At 27.1% G+C, this 19,842-nt stretch overlaps 1 protein-coding gene across 1 annotated transcript in view; it reads left to right on the top strand.

Moving 5' to 3' along the window:
* The window catches only part of LOC111623917 (serine/threonine-protein kinase MARK1-like), a 142,254-nt gene that overhangs the window by 80,775 nt on the left and 41,637 nt on the right, over positions 1-19,842 (top strand). The window contains exons 13-15 of the mRNA XM_023366649.1: positions 5,031-5,143; positions 15,686-15,842; positions 18,450-18,629. Coding sequence (XP_023222417.1) covers positions 5,031-5,143; positions 15,686-15,842; positions 18,450-18,629 — 450 coding nt within the window. The remainder of the gene's footprint in view (positions 1-5,030; positions 5,144-15,685; positions 15,843-18,449; positions 18,630-19,842) is intronic.

Here is a 19,842-nt window from a genome sequence, read left to right as displayed (position 1 = left end):
AAGGCTATAAACACGTATTGATAAATTTAAGTAAACAAATAATCTATTAAAGTTGATGTTTTTTTATTATATTATTGAATGCAGTATATAAATGCATTTTAGTCAAAGATCCTTGTCAATTTGTATTTTAAGTCATTACATAACTTGTTGTATTAATTAATCAGTTTAGCAATGGATTTTGTCAAAAATGCATTTTTGCAAGCATACAATAATTCAAGAATTGTAATAAAAGAAAGTTTAATATAAAGTAATTAACAATACTTACTTTGTGGAAATTCTTGTTAAAATTTACTTAAACAATTTCAACAAAGAAAATTGCAAATAACAAACTAGTTAAAACAAATGATTGCATTATATTTATAAATGTTATTTACTTTTATATTTTAAAAAAACATAAATTGAAGAAAGGAGTTGAAATCAAGTTTTTTAAACTGTTTTTATCTACCAAAACATTTGATAGTTACTCTAGTTTATGCATAATAAAAATTTGTTTCTAATGAAAATTAAAGCATAAACCAATATAGTAATACAGATTGGCAATATCTGATATGATTAAATATTTATAAATTTGGATCATACTGTTTATCACTACATTAATTTCTAGCATACTAAATAAGTGAAAGCTCAAGAAGAAACATCATGAAAAGTTTTTTTTACTTATTTTTGAACTAATAAAAAATTCATTTATATTGTTATATGAAGATACTTGAATATGAATAATTCCATAATGTTACTATTTTATTTGAGCAAGCAAACAAAAAATTTATTATGTATAAAGCATGTACAGTAATTTTACAATAGATATTTCTAGCAATAATGATTGATTAAGGTGATGATCAACATATTACTAGTTATTGCATTTCTTAAGTCTTATAAAGACAATTTTAATAAGTTAAAAATTATTTAATGCATAATATTTTTACTAATATGGATTTGCCTTTAAATTTCAAAAATCTGTAAAATTAATTTATTCATTATTATATCCCAAAATAACAAAATCATGACAGTGATGACTATCTGCTGTAGGCTGTTAACCCATTCAACAATGATTAGGTTCTGGCTTTAATGAAAGACATAAAAAATTTCTGTTAAAAATTAGCACAACTTTTAAATAATGAAGAGAAATGGCATCATCATAAATTCATCTATGCACATCACTTGTACAGTTTTACTTGCATTGACTGATGAACTTTTTATCTAGTGAGATACATGTCAACATCTTGCTCAATGACATTTTAGCATCTTACACTAAAGTAAGTTGTTTTTGGGAATAAGGAGATTTTGATTTTATATGGATTTGAATTTAAAAATTTATTATTGTTGTTATTATTTTAATTAATGATACACCTACTGAGGTATGTTTTAAAAATGTTGTTTTACATATATATAATAACTATTTAAGTGAATTATTATGGTAAAACCTCGATTTAACAGATAATTCGAGTGAGGGATGTCCATTAAAGCCAAAAGTCCATTATACAATAAAGTAGGTTTCCCAAATAGGCATATTAAAAAATTTACAAATTAGTTAGTTAATCTGTTTTTACTTGTTTAGATACATTTGTGTAATTAAAAATTAACTATTTATGAGAAGTTTAATTTCTCATACATACTTATATATGTTTTATTGCTTATATACTCACTGTTGTTCTGAGACTGTAATAAACAAGTATACTATCTAATTTGAAACAAACGAACATGCTTTGGAAAATACACTTTATGAAAGATGACTTTTGGATTTGAAAAGAAATAAATGAATAACCTGTTGATTTAATTACATATAAAAATTAAATTAATGTAATTTTTACATATGATGTACAGACTGGAAATTGTCTGTTAAATCCAAAATCTATTAAATTGAGGCTTTACCACATTTAATTTTATATTTAAAATTTATTTTAGTAATTGTTATAATTTCCTAATTAAATGAGTCAAAAATATGAAAACAAAGAAAAATTTTACAGGTAGCTTACCAGAGATAAATATAATCTCAGAATTGCTTATTTCTGTATAGTATATTATTAATTTATAATATAAAAACTTGGAGAGTTGTTATGATAATCTTGCAAAGAATTTAAAATAACATTTAATTAAGTTTTTATTGTGTGCAATGTTAAATTTATGCAATTCAGCAACTTCATAGATTCAAACATTATTTAGTACAGTAAGACCCTGCTTAATGCGGGGGATACGATACATTCCTAGACAATAAAGCGCTGAACAAAATAGCATTAAATGAGGTCATTTTAACACAGAGTGAATAGGGAAAGAGGAACACACAACCAAAAATAAACAGATTTTACTTTAAGTTATTTTTATATTAATTTACATAATAATATAGATTAAATAACACACAAACATAAGCACACACAAATGTAAAGTTCATTTTTTGTGAAGAAGGCCTGGCTCTTCTGAAATTCTTGTTTTTTGCGATAAAGTCGTGTAGTTTCATTTGCCGCTTTCTTTTTGTTTTCTTAAGCAAATGTTGGTAGCAAGAGATCGCATCCAAAACACCTTGTCTTGCTTTTTCATTCTTTTCAAAACTTGGATCATTTGCTACAATTTGATGAATGATTTTGGTTATTGTTACCAAATTTTTACTAAGGAAATCTGTAACAATTTCTTTGGGTTCTTCGTTTTCAGAATCACTATTTTCCAGTTTTACATGAATTCCTTGTTCTGCCAGTTCCTGAAGGTCATTGTTGGTAAGGCTCTCATCAGAAACCTGCAGTAACTCCTCAATATCCTGCTCATCTACCTTTCCTAGTCCTGCTGTATCGATTAGGTTGAGTTTGGTCAACCCAGCGACAGGCTCTTCTCGTTGAGAATTCTTTGATACCTCCAGCCATATCTTCTTCCACACTTCGTTCATGCATTTATCAGTTAATTGTTGCCAAGCAAAGTCAATATTTCCTATGGCATCCATGATGTTATATTTTTTCGAAAATTACACAAAACAAACATAGATTTAAGGAAAGTACAGCACAACAATGAATTGTCACCTTTTGTTGATTGGTTTGTGTTTGGGAATAATCATATTATATACGAATGAATGAAATGCTGCGATAATTTGAATCAGCGTAAATTTTGAGCTTTTCTTAGGCTTCGAGCAGACCGCGTTTATCAAATCAGCATTATTTGAGGCAGTGTTAAGTGGGGTCTTACTGTGCTTGCATCAGTAGTATAATAATGAAGTATTATTATAAGAAAATTGCATCAACTTTGTTCATTAATTAGTTATATTTTCTGTTTGGTTTTACATAAATTATATCTGTTAGACTAAAACATGCAATAAAACAAATTTCACAATTGATGAAAGCAAGAACTACTGAATATTTTCTGTTGCTAAAATAAGGTACATTAGAAGTGTTTCTGCTAAAATGCTTGCTTACATATATTTTTAGCATTGTAGTCAATTTATTTGTTGAGTTATGAACTCATTTATGTATATGAATTCATACATTTGCATAATGATGACATCACCCAGGATTATCTTCATTTGAAGTTCAAGACGACTTACAAAAATTATAACTTTTTTGAGTCTATTCTTTTTAATCCTTTTCACAATACCACACAGAAGTAACAATCGATCGGCTTGAAGATATAATAAAATCTTCATTAAAATGACAATAATAGATTATTAAAAAAATTTCACACAGATGACTATCTGCTGTAGGCTGTTAACCCATTCAACAATGATTAGGTTCTGGCTTTAATGAAAGACATAAAAAATTTCTGTNAAACAAGAAAAAAATCACATTTTTCTGACAAAGGGTTGCAACTAAAAGGGACATTTTGTCAAGATATCGCAGACACCATTACTTGGTAATTGCAATTTTCTATTTTTTACAAGCTTTGTCCTGGAACTTTTCTGACAAATGGTGTAATTATGGTGTCCCTTATTTTGATGAAAATTTTTTTTTGTCAAAATATTTGTGCCCAACCCCTAATATACATATGATTTTAATGAATCTAAAATGAACCTAAATACTTCTTACTGCATCACTCTACAAAAATTAGATTTAATATTTAATGTTTTATTATTAATACAGTTTCTGCATTATTCACAGGCTTTTTAAAGTTTTAATTTTAATTAATTAAAACTATGAGATATACTTTAATGCAATATATGAACAACTGTTACATAACTTTGGAGTAGTTCTGCATCATCTCACCAATCTTCATGAGAAATGAAACCCAAATAGAATGTTTAGACATTTTTTTTTAATACAAAATAAAATTTCAAAAATCTTTAGGAAAAACATTCTTCTTAGTTTTACCAGAAGATGAATGAGAACTTGAAAGTACTTGAAAGCTATGACTTGGTTGTTTACATACTTTGTTAAAACTTATCTTGTAGTTTTAGTTCAATTGTGGAGTTATAGTTTTATTAATTATATAAGTTTTTACTAAAGGGAGACATCATCATCTCTCTTTAGTGAAAAGTTATATAATAGTTTAAAATTACAGCCTTAAAAAATATCTGCAAATAATCCAACAATTTATTTTGTTGTATTTATCTATCTATAATATAGCAAGATAGATTCAAATATATATGTATAAAAGTTGAAAGTCAAATGATTATGTTGAAAATATTTTTATACAGTGAATATGGTTTTAAAATAAATTACTTAAATTGGTTTTGTGTGGAGCTTTTAAATAACTGATGATGCCATTAGTGTTAATAAATTTGATAAATGTAAACAAACAGACATTCTTCATTTCTGAAAAATTTAGCCTTAAATGTTTCCTGATTTGTTGAAAAGTCAGATGTTTTAAATAATAGCAAAAGTATTTATTTTATTTTCTTTTTTGTTTGTTTAAGTACTATAAGTAGTATTGTCAACAAATCTGTGAACGTATTTGATGCAGATTGATTTGACCTTTTTTCAAATTTATTTTATTTTATTTTGTTGTACAGAAAAATGTATAAATTTTTATAAATATTTTATTTATTTTGAATTGTTTTATTAATAATACACGTTATTCGTAATGTATTTATTTTTAATTACAACATTATCATATTGTAGAAATTTTAATGTCTATGGGCTACACTAGAGATGAAATAGAAGATTCTCTTAGAAATAAAAAATATGATGATATTATGGCTAATTATTTGTTACTTGGAAAAAGACCTACTGAGGTATGTTTTAAAAATGTTGTTTTACATATATATAATAACTATTTAAGTGAATTATTATGGTAAAACCTCGATTTAACAGACTAATTCGAGTGAGGGATGTCCATTATACAATAAAGTAGGTTTCCCAGATAGGCATATTAAAAAATTTACAAATTAGTTAGTTAATCTGTTTTTACTTATGCAGATATGTTTGTGTAATTAAAATTAAGAATGTATGAGAAGTTTAATTTCACAGAAAAGTTTTCTATATGTATTATTNTGATTTTATATGGATTTGAATTTAAAAATTTATTTATAATAAATTTTTCAATATACACATGCATGCACACACATGTGTGAGTTTTGATAGTCTGAGGCACTACTACCCTTAAGCCAAAATATGCATAATCCACCAGAATGCATAAAAATTACATATTTGATATTCAAATCAAATATGTAACTTTTAGACACCAGATACAGTGGTACCTCAGGATACGAAATTAATCCGTTCCGAAACTGAGATTGTATCATGAAAATGTCGTAAGGGGAATCATTTTTCCCCATACGATTACCTGTAAAACCAAATAATTCATTCCAACACGAAAAACACACTCAAATTAAAGCTAAGTAGTATATTAAAAAAAATAACTATAGTAAGGAAAACACTGAAAATGCATTTTGTAGTTGTAAATGTATAAATAACCGTAATAGAATAATAAATGATTAAAAAAAAAAAAAAGTAGTTTTATTTGCACTTTATCTTTGAGGATAGACGACGGTGGAGGTGTAAACTGGTGGCGGAGGAGGGGGAGAAGAGAAATGATGCTAAAACTTAACTTACATAACATAATGTAACAATAACTTAAAAATAACTTAGAAAAGGTAAAAGAATTAGTGTTATTTTATATATTTTTGAAAATTTATATTCACTGCTTTTTGCTTTCTTTCCTTCACTTCCACCAGCACTTTCAATGCATAGAGGTCGCTTGGTAAAATATCTATCCAAAGAGGTTTGGCTTTGCCTACTTTTCAAAATGTTTCTAAAATGACTTAGGTAAATGTCATTACTCCGAGCAGCAATATGGTCAGTGTGAACCTTTTCGGGATGTTTCTTTTCAATAAAATCAGTCACTTTCTGATAATATCTCAAGATTAATATAATATAATATAATATCTCAAGATTCTGATAATAATCTGATAATATAATATCTCAAGATTTCATTTATCGAGCGAGATCCTTTCACGATGAAGCAAACACAGAATGAACAGAAGTGACTAAAAAATGGCGCTGCAAACTAATGTAACGTCATATGGTGAGTTTTTGTTCGTATCGTGGAGCAAAAATGTGTTTGAATTTCGTGTTGTATCCTAAAATTTCGTATGCTGGGGCGTTTGTATGCTGAGGTACTACTGTACTGAAATTGTAACTACACCTAATGGTATAACATCAGCTATAAATTTATTGCATTGTGAAATGATATGGTTGACAGATAATTTCAGATACAATTGCCACTTGTCCTGTATTGTACAAGATATTGTGTATTTTAAGCCAATAACATAAACACATTATATAATGCCTTTACTTGCTTCTGTTTTCAATTGTGTGTATATATATTGTAAGTCTTCAATAGTTCAAGATTATCTTGTTCCAAATAAACTGAAACTATTGAGACTATACTGTATTAGTTGTTTTCAAATGAAATATGCAAATTATTTGTATAGTCCATATTCTAAGTGGAATTTTATTTGCCTGATGAAATTGACAATGTATCATTGAAAGTACTATTTGCTTGATAATATTTTAACAATGAAAAAGTTTGTTAATTTGTTTACTTGTAACATTATATATTAACCATAATGTTTTTTCTATAAAAATTCTGAAATTATATACAGTCAAACTTCCATATTATGTTATGTGTATGTAGTGAATTTCTTTGTGTAATGAATTTTTGAATTGTACACGGCTCTTTCAGCCAAAAATATACGTAAAATTGTTTCTAAGTAATGAAGTTAAATTTCGATATAATGAATTTTTTTAATTTGTAAGGACCATTGATTATTGAGAGTCAATTATTCCATTTGGGTCAAGTTCAAATTTATGTTTAGTTTCAGGTATCAGTCTGTAAGCCCTTCGTAAAACCATAGCCCAGGCATGAGAAATACTGGCTGTTAGTTTTTAAAACCATTGTATAATCTGTCCCAATGTGGCTACCAGTTGTAAAGAAGGGAGAGATAGATTAAGTCCAAATGCAATCATTGACAGATTTACAATTAACAAATGTTGAAAACATTAGAAAGGTGATAATTTTGACAATTACTGGACTAATTTTTGAGGTTAATGAGATTTTATTCTAATAAGTTGTCCAGTTGGAATTTGAAGAACTGTTATTGTTTAAGTATAAATAAAAAAATTAGTATTGCAGGAAGTTGATAAAGGCTGATAAAAGAAAGACATTGTAGAAAAGTTTGGAATTTCTGCAAGTAGTTTTTCAATCATAATAACAAACTGTGAATCAATTTTGAAATTAGCTGAAAATGTGGGACCTACAGGAAAAATTTGCTAGAACCTGTGTAGATAAAACAGTATTAATGCTCTTAATAAGTATGAAGCATATTACAAAGAGAAAACATTTTTTAAATTGTTCCATGTAACAAAAAATAAAAGTTTTTTACAAAAATGTAGTTAAACTAATTATATTACACTTTATTACACTTTTTGGTAAAGTATTATTTTAATTTCTGTATAATTAAATTTCCCTATAGCAAAATTTTTTCAGGATTTAGCAACTTTATTATATAGAAGTTTGACTGTATTTGTATTTTTAATATAAGAAGTTAGATGCACAAATATAGAAACACACTTTAGGATAATAGAGAGATTCATTAATTGAGTATAAGAGAGAATATGTGAGGTTATAAGTTTGATGTTTTTAATAAATATAATTCAATAACAAAATGAATGAGAGACAAATAAAACTTCGTAAATTTTCATATTTACTCGCATATAATACAACCTCGCATATAGCACGAGGTGTGACTTTAAAGAACAAAATAAAGAAAATTAGATTTATTAATACAATTCTAATTTTATTTTGTTTTATCACAAGTAAAATATCAAATGAATGTAAATGCACACATTGTCCCGCAAAAATTATTGGCATTTTAAACTTTAAGGAAAAATATTGTAAAATCGACAACATAATTTGTTCGTGTAAAGCTGGACAATCGGGAACCTCTTTTGCCAATTCTAAACAGTTGATTACACTTATGAGTTTCTTCAAATTCTGATTTCTGAATAATCATCTGTTTTCATGTGGGAATGGATTAAAGCTTATATTATGTTCTCATGTGATTTTGAAATTTCAATCTGGAATTCAATTCAAAAGTTTTGCTATTCCTATTGCTATCCTTCTTTACTCCTGACAATATACAAGAATGATTCAAACGACCGAGATAAAATATGTTTTTTAAATACAAGAGAGTAAGCATCAGGTAAAAATTGTGAATACATGATTCACAAAAATTATTTGCAAAAACACAAAGAATCTTTCGCTCGTGCATATAAGATGACCTAAGAATTTGAAGCTGTGATAAAAGAATAAAAACCTTGTCTTAAATGAGAGTAAATACGGAATTTCAAGAAATTTCAGGTTTTTGCACTAAATATAATAATAATTATTGTTGGAATTATAATGTCGGTGATTTCAGTAATAATGAAATGAAATAAAATATAATAAAAAAGTTTATGATACAACTGTTTACTATATTTTATACCGTTTCTAGACAACTTGAAATTATGCTGTGTAAACATTCTTTATAGTGCATAAAACATATAGAGTTATGAGATAATACATTTTAAATATATGACTATAAGCATATAAAGTAGAATAAAGTTAAACTTGAAGAGTTGGAGATTAGACTTAAATTACTTTGTAAAATAAGATTGGTCATACAGTTAATTATTGAAGATGTTGATGAGCTTCAGAATCTTCTAGGTACAATCTTCAAATCACTCAATACAAATGGTCTTCATGACATCTAACACAAATTGCAATTACAGAATGAAAAATTGCTTTGTATCTAACACTCCAATGCTATTATTTTTCAAACTTAAGTGTTTAATATTCTGTCCCTATTTATCTTTTAGATATTCAGATATATATCATAAAATTCAAAAAATAGTGATGAACTAAAGACAATTTTTTAAAAACACCAACAGTATTATTTTGCAAATTGTTTTTATGCCTTTTGTATTGTCACTGATAATTCTTTACAGTTTTTTTATTGGAATTGTAATCAATTAATTGTGCTATATACTCACCCTACCAACATAAAAAAAAATTCATGTTAAATTTTATTTTTGAGTGTTCTGATTTAATTGAACAGTAGTTTATAATAACACTTACATGAAATCAGTTAGCTCAGTTAAACCTGGAATGCACAATGAATTACATCAGTTGATAATTGAATGATAAACAAATTATGCACATATATAATGGAAACCTAATGCTTTCTGTTGAATTCTTTTGTATTTAGAGATTATTATGGGTATTTTAAGGAGATTAAGGAATCTGTTTGAAACATTGAACAAAATTCAGTTATTTATAATTAAGATTGTATATATTTCCACATTATCATCTAGATAGCAACTGTATATATAAGAGCATATGTTAGCCAAAAAATTTTGTAAGTTAACATAAGTAATCCATGAGGAACATCAGTCAGTTTCAAAAAATGCATTTATTGTGTACTTTTTACAACAAGTTGAAATATATTGCAGATATTACAAATGTTAACAAATACAGCACTGGTACTGTACATACTTATTTATAAGACTCAGGACAGCCAGACTTTTTTATGATATAATACAATGCCACTTCATGCCAACGTTTATTATATGATTATAACACTTACGTGTTGTGGCGTTACAGGAGTGGAGTCTTGGAGAATGAGCTCATCTGACTTTAGAAAATGAACTCATCTGACTTTAGAAAATGAACTCATCCACTAGTACTTTCAGTACTAGCGCATTTTTGGGCATAGGATAATGAAAAAGTCTCGTCCGCTAGTACTGAAAGTACTAGCGGACGAGACTTTTTCATTATCCTATGCCCAAAAATGTTTTCTTTCATGACCATTTAGCACTAAATTTTGGAAAATTTTTGGTTAAATTCTCTTATACATGAATTTTTGAAATTGTAGCCATTTTTTTCAGGAACTGAAAATTTGTTCAGAATTTGCCTACAATTGCTCTGGCCATTAAAAACTGTGTATGTCTAAGCTTGTCATTTTTCAACTAGAATTTAGAAATTAGTCATATAGCAGCCCTGGTAAGACTCATGCCCTTCAAGCCTGCCTACCTGTCAATGAGGTTATGACTTTTCAGAGTCAATCCAGTAAGCCTATATTTGCTCAAGTTTTGCACATCTTAACCATTACTCAATGGAGGGCAGCCCAGCTATGGTTATATTGTTGGCCAATGTCGTACAGTATTTGCATTCTCGATCCCATACCCTTGTATAACGGATATGGAGTACTGATAGTTGCACCGTCAAATTTTAGGGAGTTGTAAACTGACTCACCAATGAAAATGTTGCAAGTCAAAGTTGTGGAAATATTAAATTTTATGCATAAAAATGCAAGTGTACAAAAGCTCTGACATATATAAATTTTTACAAGAATGTACATATATATATATGTACACCCTTTGTCAGAAAAGTTCCAGGACAAAGCCCATAAAAAATAGAAAATTGCAATTACCAAGTAATGATTCTAGCTCTTGTCAAAGTAGTCCCCTCAGCTATCTGTACACAATTGCCAATGTTTCTGGAGGTCTTGGAAACAAGTAGAGAAAGCTTCAAGTGTGATGCCTATTAGTTCATTTGCTACAGCCCATTAGATGTCTGCAATATCTTGACAAAATGTCCTTTTCAGTTGCTTTTTCACTTTTGGAAACAAGAAAAAAATCACATTTTTCTGACAAAGGGTTGCAACTAAAAGGGACATTTTGTCAAGATATCGCAGACATCATTACTTGGTAATTGCAATTTTCTATTTTTTACAAGCTTTGTCCTGGAACTTTTCTGACAAATGGTGTAATTATGGTGTCCCTTATTTTGATGAAAATTTTTTTTTGTCAAAATATTTGTGCCCAACCCCTAATATACATATGATTTTAATGAATCTAAAATGAACCTAAATACTTCTTACTGCATCACTCTACAAAAATTTGATTTAATATTTAATGTTTTATTATTAATACAGTTTCTGGATTATTCACAGGCTTTTTAAAGTTTTAATTTTAATTAATTAAAACTATGAGATATACTTTAATGCAATATATGAACAACTGTTACATAACTTTGGAGTAGTTCTGCATCATCTCACCAATCTTCATGAGAAATGAAACCCAAATAGAATGTTTAGACATTTTTTTTTAATACAAAATAAAATTTCAAAAATCTTTAGGAAAAACATTCTTCTTAGTTTTACCAGAAGATGAATGAGAACTTGAAAGTACTTGAAAGCTATGACTTGGTTGTTTACATACTTTGTTAAAACTTATCTTGTAGTTTTAGTTCAATTGTGGAGTTATAGTTTTATTAATTATATAAGTTTTTACTAAAGGGAGACATCATCATCTCTCTTTAGTGAAAAGTTATATAATAGTTTAAAATTACAGCCTTAAAAAATATCTGCAAATAATCCAACAATTTATTTTGTTGTATTTATCTATCTATAATATAGCAAGATAGATTCAAATATATATGTATAAAAGTTGAAAGTCAAATGATTATGTTGAAAATATTTTTATACAGTGAATATGGTTTTAAAATAAATTACTTAAATTGGTTTTGTGTGGAGCTTTTAAATAACTGATGATGCCATTAGTGTTAATAAATTTGATAAATGTAAACAAACAGACATTCTTCATTTCTGAAAAATTTAGCCTTAAATGTTTCCTGATTTGTTGAAAAGTCAGATGTTTTAAATAATAGCAAAAGTATTTATTTTATTTTCTTTTTTGTTTGTTTAAGTACTATAAGTAGTATTGTCAACAAATCTGTGAACGTATTTGATGCAGATTGATTTGACCTTTTTTCAAATTTATTTTATTTTATTTTGTTGTACAGAAAAATGTATAAATTTTTATAAATATTTTATTTATTTTGAATTGTTTTATTAATAATACACGTTATTCGTAATGTATTTATTTTTAATTACAACATTATCATATTGTAGAAATTTTAATGTCTATGGGCTACACTAGAGATGAAATAGAAGATTCTCTTAGAAATAAAAAATATGATGATATTATGGCTAATTATTTGTTACTTGGAAAAAGACCTACTGAGGTATGTTTTAAAAATGTTGTTTTACATATATATAATAACTATTTAAGTGAATTATTATGGTAAAACCTCGATTTAACAGACTAATTCGAGTGAGGGATGTCCATTATACAATAAAGTAGGTTTCCCAGATAGGCATATTAAAAAATTTACAAATTAGTTAGTTAATCTGTTTTTACTTGTTTAGATACATTTGTGTAATTAAAAATTAACTATTTATGAGAAGTTTAATTTCTCATACATACTTATATATGTTTTATTGCTTATATACTCACTGTTGTTCTGAGACTGTAATAAACAAGTATACTATCTAATTTGAAACAAACGAACATGCTTTGGAAAATACACTTTATGAAAGATGACTTTTGGATTTGAAAAGAAATAAATGAATAACCTGTTGATTTAATTACATATAAAAATTAAATTAATGTAATTTTTACATATGATGTACAGACTGGAAATTGTCTGTTAAATCCAAAATCTATTAAATTGAGGCTTTACCACATTTAATTTTATATTTAAAATTTATTTTAGTAATTGTTATAATTTCCTAATTAAATGAGTCAAAAATATGAAAACAAAGAAAAATTTTACAGGTAGCTTACCAGAGATAAATATAATCTCAGAATTGCTTATTTCTGTATAGTATATTATTAATTTATAATATAAAAACTTGGAGAGTTGTTATGATAATCTTGCAAAGAATTTAAAATAACATTTAATTAAGTTTTTATTGTGTGCAATGTTAAATTTATGCAATTCAGCAACTTCATAGATTCAAACATTATTTAGTACAGTAAGACCCTGCTTAATGCGGGGGATACGATACATTCCTAGACAATAAAGCGCTGAACAAAATAGCATTAAATGAGGTCATTTTAACACAGAGTGAATAGGGAAAGAGGAACACACAACCAAAAATAAACAGATTTTACTTTAAGTTATTTTTATATTAATTTACATAATAATATAGATTAAATAACACACAAACATAAGCACACACAAATGTAAAGTTCATTTTTTGTGAAGAAGGCCTGGCTCTTCTGAAATTCTTGTTTTTTGCGATAAAGTCGTGTAGTTTCATTTGCCGCTTTCTTTTTGTTTTCTTAAGCAAATGTTGGTAGCAAGAGATCGCATCCAAAACACCTTGTCTTGCTTTTTCATTCTTTTCAAAACTTGGATCATTTGCTACAATTTGATGAATGATTTTGGTTATTGTTACCAAATTTTTACTAAGGAAATCTGTAACAATTTCTTTGGGTTCTTCGTTTTCAGAATCACTATTTTCCAGTTTTACATGAATTCCTTGTTCTGCCAGTTCCTGAAGGTCATTGTTGGTAAGGCTCTCATCAGAAACCTGCAGTAACTCCTCAATATCCTGCTCGTCTACCTTTCCTAGTCCTGCTGTATCGATTAGGTTGAGTTTGGTCAACCCAGTGACAGGCTCTTCTCGTTGAGAATTCTTTGATACCTCCAGCCATATCTTCTTCCACACTTCGTTCATGCATTTATCAGTTAATTGTTGCCAAGCAAAGTCAATATTTCCTATGGCATCCATGATGTTATATTTTTTCGAAAATTACACAAAACAAACATAGATTTAAGGAAAGTACAGCACAACAATGAATTGTCACCTTTTGTTGATTGGTTTGTGTTTGGGAATAATCATATTATATACGAATGAATGAAATGCTGCGATAATTTGAATCAGCGTAAATTTTGAGCTTTTCTTAGGCTTCGAGCAGACCGCGTTTATCAAATCAGCATTATTTGAGGCAGTGTTAAGTGGGGTCTTACTGTGCTTGCATCAGTAGTATAATAGTGAAGTATTATTATAAGAAAATTGCATCAACTTTGTTCATTAATTAGTTATATTTTCTGTTTGGTTTTACATAAATTATATCTGTTAGACTAAAACATGCAATAAAACAAATTTCACAATTGATGAAAGCAAGAACTACTGAATATTTTCTGTTGCTAAAATAAGGTACATTAGAAGTGTTTCTGCTAAAATGCTTGCTTACATATATTTTTAGCATTGTAGTCAATTTATTTGTTGAGTTATGAACTCATTTATGTATATGAATTCATACATTTGCATAATGATGACATCACCCAGGATTATCTTCATTTGAAGTTCAAGACGACTTACAAAAATTATAACTTTTTCGAGTCTATTCTTTTTATCCTTTTCACAATACCACACAGAAGTAACAATCGATCGGCTTGAAGATATAATAAAATCTTCATTAAAATGACAATAATAGATTATTTTAAAAATTTCACGCAAGTTTAAAATTATTTATGCTATTACGGTGAAAAAATGAAATATTTATTTTTGGCTGCAAGAATATCCCAAATTATAGTGAAAATCTACAAAAATTGTCATCTTTATGATGATAAAACAAATTTCTGCAATTTTGGTTACTAAAAAATATGTAATCAAATGTTTTTGACCTTCACTAAGTTGTCCTCAGCTGACAAAATGAACAAAATAGAATTTAAATTTGAAAATTACAAATTCAGGCAACCTAAATGAAGGTCATAAATATTTTTGGTATCTGGAACTTTAACAGTTTATTTTGTTATTACTATCTGAAATTATAGCTTTTTATTAATGAAATTAACCATTTAAAGAATATTTAAAAGTCTAAGAAATAATCATTTTATATTTAGTTTGAGATTTTATGATGGGCATCTGTCAAAAAGAAGTTTAAGCTCTAAATTTAAAAATTTATTATTGTTGTTATTATTTTAATTAATGATACAACTTATAAATATTATCATAGATATATAAAGATAAAACAAAAATAGATATGTTGTCTGATGTAGAGAAATAATGCTGAAATTTTTGCTGTTATAATGAGTTTATATTATTACTTACAGTTAATTATTTCACTATAGATAGATTTTTCATTGTGGATTAATAATTAAGGAGTTTTCCTAGAAAATGAGTGTTTTAATTAAATGTGTAATAGTGTGAGATAGTTCATTATAATTTATTAATTATAAAACAAAAGTTATCTTGTAAGGGTACTGTTGTTACAACAAGTGCATATTTAGTATATGTATTTTGTTCTATTTCTCAAAAGTGAATAGAATAAACATCTAGTGAATCAGTATAAGAAACACTGATTGTGCATTTTTACATAATTATAAATTTTTATGATGTGCTATAATTTTATTAAAATTGTCATTTTAAATTTAATAGAATGAAAGTTGTGATTCAAGGTCTAGTTCCAGTCTTTCACTTCGTACACTGAGACCAGCTGCTGTTGAAGGACCAAGTAGTAATCAATCACCTTCTCATGTTAAGGTACAACGTAGTGTTTCTGCCACAACTAAACCTCGACGATTTAGTCATGGCGGTATGTATTTTATTATGACAATTATAGAAAAAATTCCCAAAATTCATCTCTTAATCTTTAATGAATATAAGACAACTAAATTTAAACTTATAATTTATATAAATACTACACAGAATACAAAAGCATCCTATTTTATTTCCTCTGCTTATATTGATTGTGATCATGTTTGAAGTAAATGGTTATATAATGAAAAATTATTATTACAAAATACAGTGCCTACAGTTTTAAAACTATAAATTCACAGTTAAGATTGTAAAAAAATAATTTATTATTTTGAAGATATTATTGAAGAAAAAGTTTAATAATTATAACTATAAAAATAGAACATTAAAGAAGTATTTATTTAAAATTGAAGAGTTTTTATTATAAAATTTATTTTTAATAGGTTTTTATTATATTTTCTAAGTCAATGCTCATTATTTTGTTGTTATTTCACTTTAAAAAAGTAGCAGTTAAAAGCTCCATATATTTGATCCTTTTAATTTAAAATCTGTTTAAATTATTTTAATAATTAATCATAATAATACAAGATGTCTATTGATCATGAAAATCAAGTTACAGTTGACCCCATAATGCAGTAGATATGTTCCACTTTATTTCTTATAAAGTGGAATGTATCTACCGTGTTTTTCAATTTCACGTTGTAGGAATCCTTAAATACATGAGCCAATCACAGCCTCGCATGTGTGCAGTTTATGGACTATGGCTGTTTGAAAAGTTTTCCTCCATAAAATTAATTGATTCTAGACTAATATGACTCAACATTTCCAAAACACGTATAAATTTTTGGGAATAATCCATATAAACTATGCTATAAACAAAAAATTGTAGGATTACTTACCGAGTGTGCACTGTTCGACGACACCATTACTTAAGCTTGTTTTTGTCATGGAGCAGTGCACCAAACGATGGCCGTGTTTTCTGATAAGTTATTTTTCTGCGAAAAATTCGTTGAACTTTGGAGACATCATTAATAGAAATAATTTTTATGACCATTGAATAAGAAATGTTTTTTTTACAAGAAATGTATAAAATTACAGTACTGTATTAGAATTACAGTACCTAATTTATATACTGTACAGACGATAGTAAACTCAACTTACCTGCCTAAACTCTCCATAGTGTATAAGTAGTTCGGCTGCTCGTCCACTATTGGTCCAGATTCGACCAATCCTGTTGCGACACGAGTCAGCGATGATGTTTTACCGCATTTTACGAGTTGCTTTTAGTGTCTTTATACAAATATGGTCGCAATTTTTTTGCCGCGATATACGAATCTGCATTATATGAACCCACGTTATAGGGGGGTTGACTATAGTCATTAATTTTGTTAACTTGTCACGAATTGTTTTATTCATAATTACCAGAAAAATATATTCTTATTAAAGTTAGAAATTTAAACTTATATGCTTTAACAAATTGAAATAAATGAAGTTCCTATGGTAAATTATCTAAAAAACAATTCATTTTAACAGATTTTTGCAAGGGAAAAAGAAAACAGACATTAAATAGATGGCTTCTATTTATTTAATTTATTTCTTGAAGAGTTCTTAATTTTCTGATTGAAAAATTAGTATTAATCCTGATAAATAAGTGTAAAATTCAAATATGACAAATATCAATTTTTGAAAATTCAGTTTAAAATTGCATAATGATGATTATTTTAGATACTCTTATCAGAGTTAACTGAAGTACCTATTGTAATGAAACATTGGTTATTTGAATATAAATCTTTATTAACAGTTCACTCTATGTTGTACTAATAGAGAGGTTGCAGCTGAAGTTTTCATATCTAAAATGTGAATGTCAAATGTTGAGTGCCATCGTCTTGTAAGCCTAGAAGTTTGACAATGGCGTTTGGAACGTCAAGCATGATTCCAATGATGTTCCAAACACCATTGTCAAACTTCTAGGAGTTTTACAAGTTGGCAGCACTCAACATTCAATGTTCATATTTTATAGATGAAAACTTCAGTCACAACCTCTCTAATAATTCAGTGTCAAAATTGTTCATCACTTTTGATTGATTGATGCTATTAGGAGAAACTAATTAGATTAAAAGCTTCAATTTCTTTTATTGGTATTATTCAGATTTCCTGTTACAGAGTTTTCTTATTAATAGCATTTTTACTTTGTTTTCATTCTGTTTCTTTGATTATTGTTTAACAATATCTTTATAGGTAATGTATTTTATAGATTATACTTTTTAAATTGTTAACTAAAAGACCTTGTGTGGAAAAAGAAGGAAGGAGATTTTATTATACAGTAAGAGCGGGAATTTTTCTTTTCCTGTTTTTTGCAAATGTTACTTAAGATCATGAAAATTAATGTCAAGTAACAAATTTTGTTTCTTGCAATCAGTAGACATCCTGTAATATGATCAAAATTACTTTTCCTTGTATAGTGACATCTAATTTTTTAATTTTTAAAATAAATCTCAATGAATTTTGACTTTGAAAAATCAATAGCATATTTGTGTTTGCAATAAAATTGTACAACAAGAAATTATTTGAAGTTTTGGTTTTGGAAAATAATTACTTACAATAAATTTTTAAACGAGTAAATCTTACTTTCAATATTTTTTTCTACACTAAATTAATTTTGTAGGTAATCAAGTTACTACCAACTCTGCTGCTCCTACTTCATATAAAAGACAGAATACAGTCGATACACCTTCTAGTAAAGATGTAGTTACTAGCTCTGCTTCACCAACATTAGCTTCAGGTCCGCGTACTGTAAAAACTGCTCCTGCAGCTGTGACGTCTCTGGATACATCAACTGGTAAAAGTAAATCTCTCTTTGTGTATTTGTGAAGTGAATCTTTAAGGTGATTTTTGTATATATATGTATAAAATTGTTAATTTTTTTAATATAATAATAAACTTATTTTAAGTAAAAGTAATGAGAAATAAGATGATAAATTATTATAATCTTGTGTGAATTTGTATTTGAAAGCAAGTGTAGGTTATGCAATAATGTGGTTTATCTGTTGATTTTAACTTTCAACTATGAACTCATTAAGCAGTTTTTATTGTTGTCTAAATGTACTAATAGCATCTTTAAAAAAATGTGAAAAATTCTTTGCATACCACAGACATAATCATCTGCCTTCACAATTTATCCCAAAACTACAAAAGGCATTAAAGTCTGCCTACCTTTAATTCTTTTTCTGTTCTTTTTCTCTATATTCATGCTTGAATTGATGATATTAGATTCTAATTAAATTTGTTTCTTCAAATCTAATAAGATTTCAGTAATTTGTTTTTTTCTATATGATTCTCAGAGAAAGTTTGCTTAAAAGTTGACTGTTATAAAGAACTAAAATAGGACAAAATTAACAATAGAGGATGAATGATTGGTTCTTGAATCCAGGTCATTGGATAGTATCAATATGAAAATTTTTCTGCTTTAATTTTTTTTCAAAGTCATTTGATAAATAAAATAAAAATGAAGTGAAATAATAAAAAAAAACTTTGAGCAATTCAGCAGCCATTTTTATTTTTAAATCACAGTGCAGTTTAGGAGATTATGACTCAGATATTCTATCTCTTTTCTTTTGTCCCATTTTACTTAATTTATTTTTTATATACATCTGCAGTTAACTGTAAAAAGAAGCATAGAAAAACAGAATATTTGAGACAATATCTTTTATACTGCATATTAATGACACATTTTCAAAGTCTGTTTTGGAGGTGTGGATTTATGGATATAGCAGTTTGGGTTATGCAAAGGTTTTGTTTCCATTCTAGAAATTTTTGTGGGATATATATATATTGCAAAAGCATATATATATTTGTGGGATATATATATATATATATATCCCACAAATATATATATGCTTTTGCAAGGTCTATGTTACTGATATATATATATATATGTATCAGTAACATAGACCTTGCAAAAGCATATAATTTTTGTTGCAGGTTGTCTGCAAGAAATTACAATACTTTATATTTATGTTAACATCATTAATTAATTAATTCACTAAATTTAAATATCA

This window comes from Centruroides sculpturatus, unplaced genomic scaffold, assembly GCF_000671375.1.
Source record: "Centruroides sculpturatus isolate CEXI.00-Female unplaced genomic scaffold, Cexi_2.0 scaffold344, whole genome shotgun sequence".
NCBI lineage: Eukaryota > Metazoa > Arthropoda > Arachnida > Scorpiones > Buthidae > Centruroides > Centruroides sculpturatus.
Note: the sequence above shows the minus strand (reverse complement) of the source record. Positions and strands in the feature narration are given on the sequence as shown.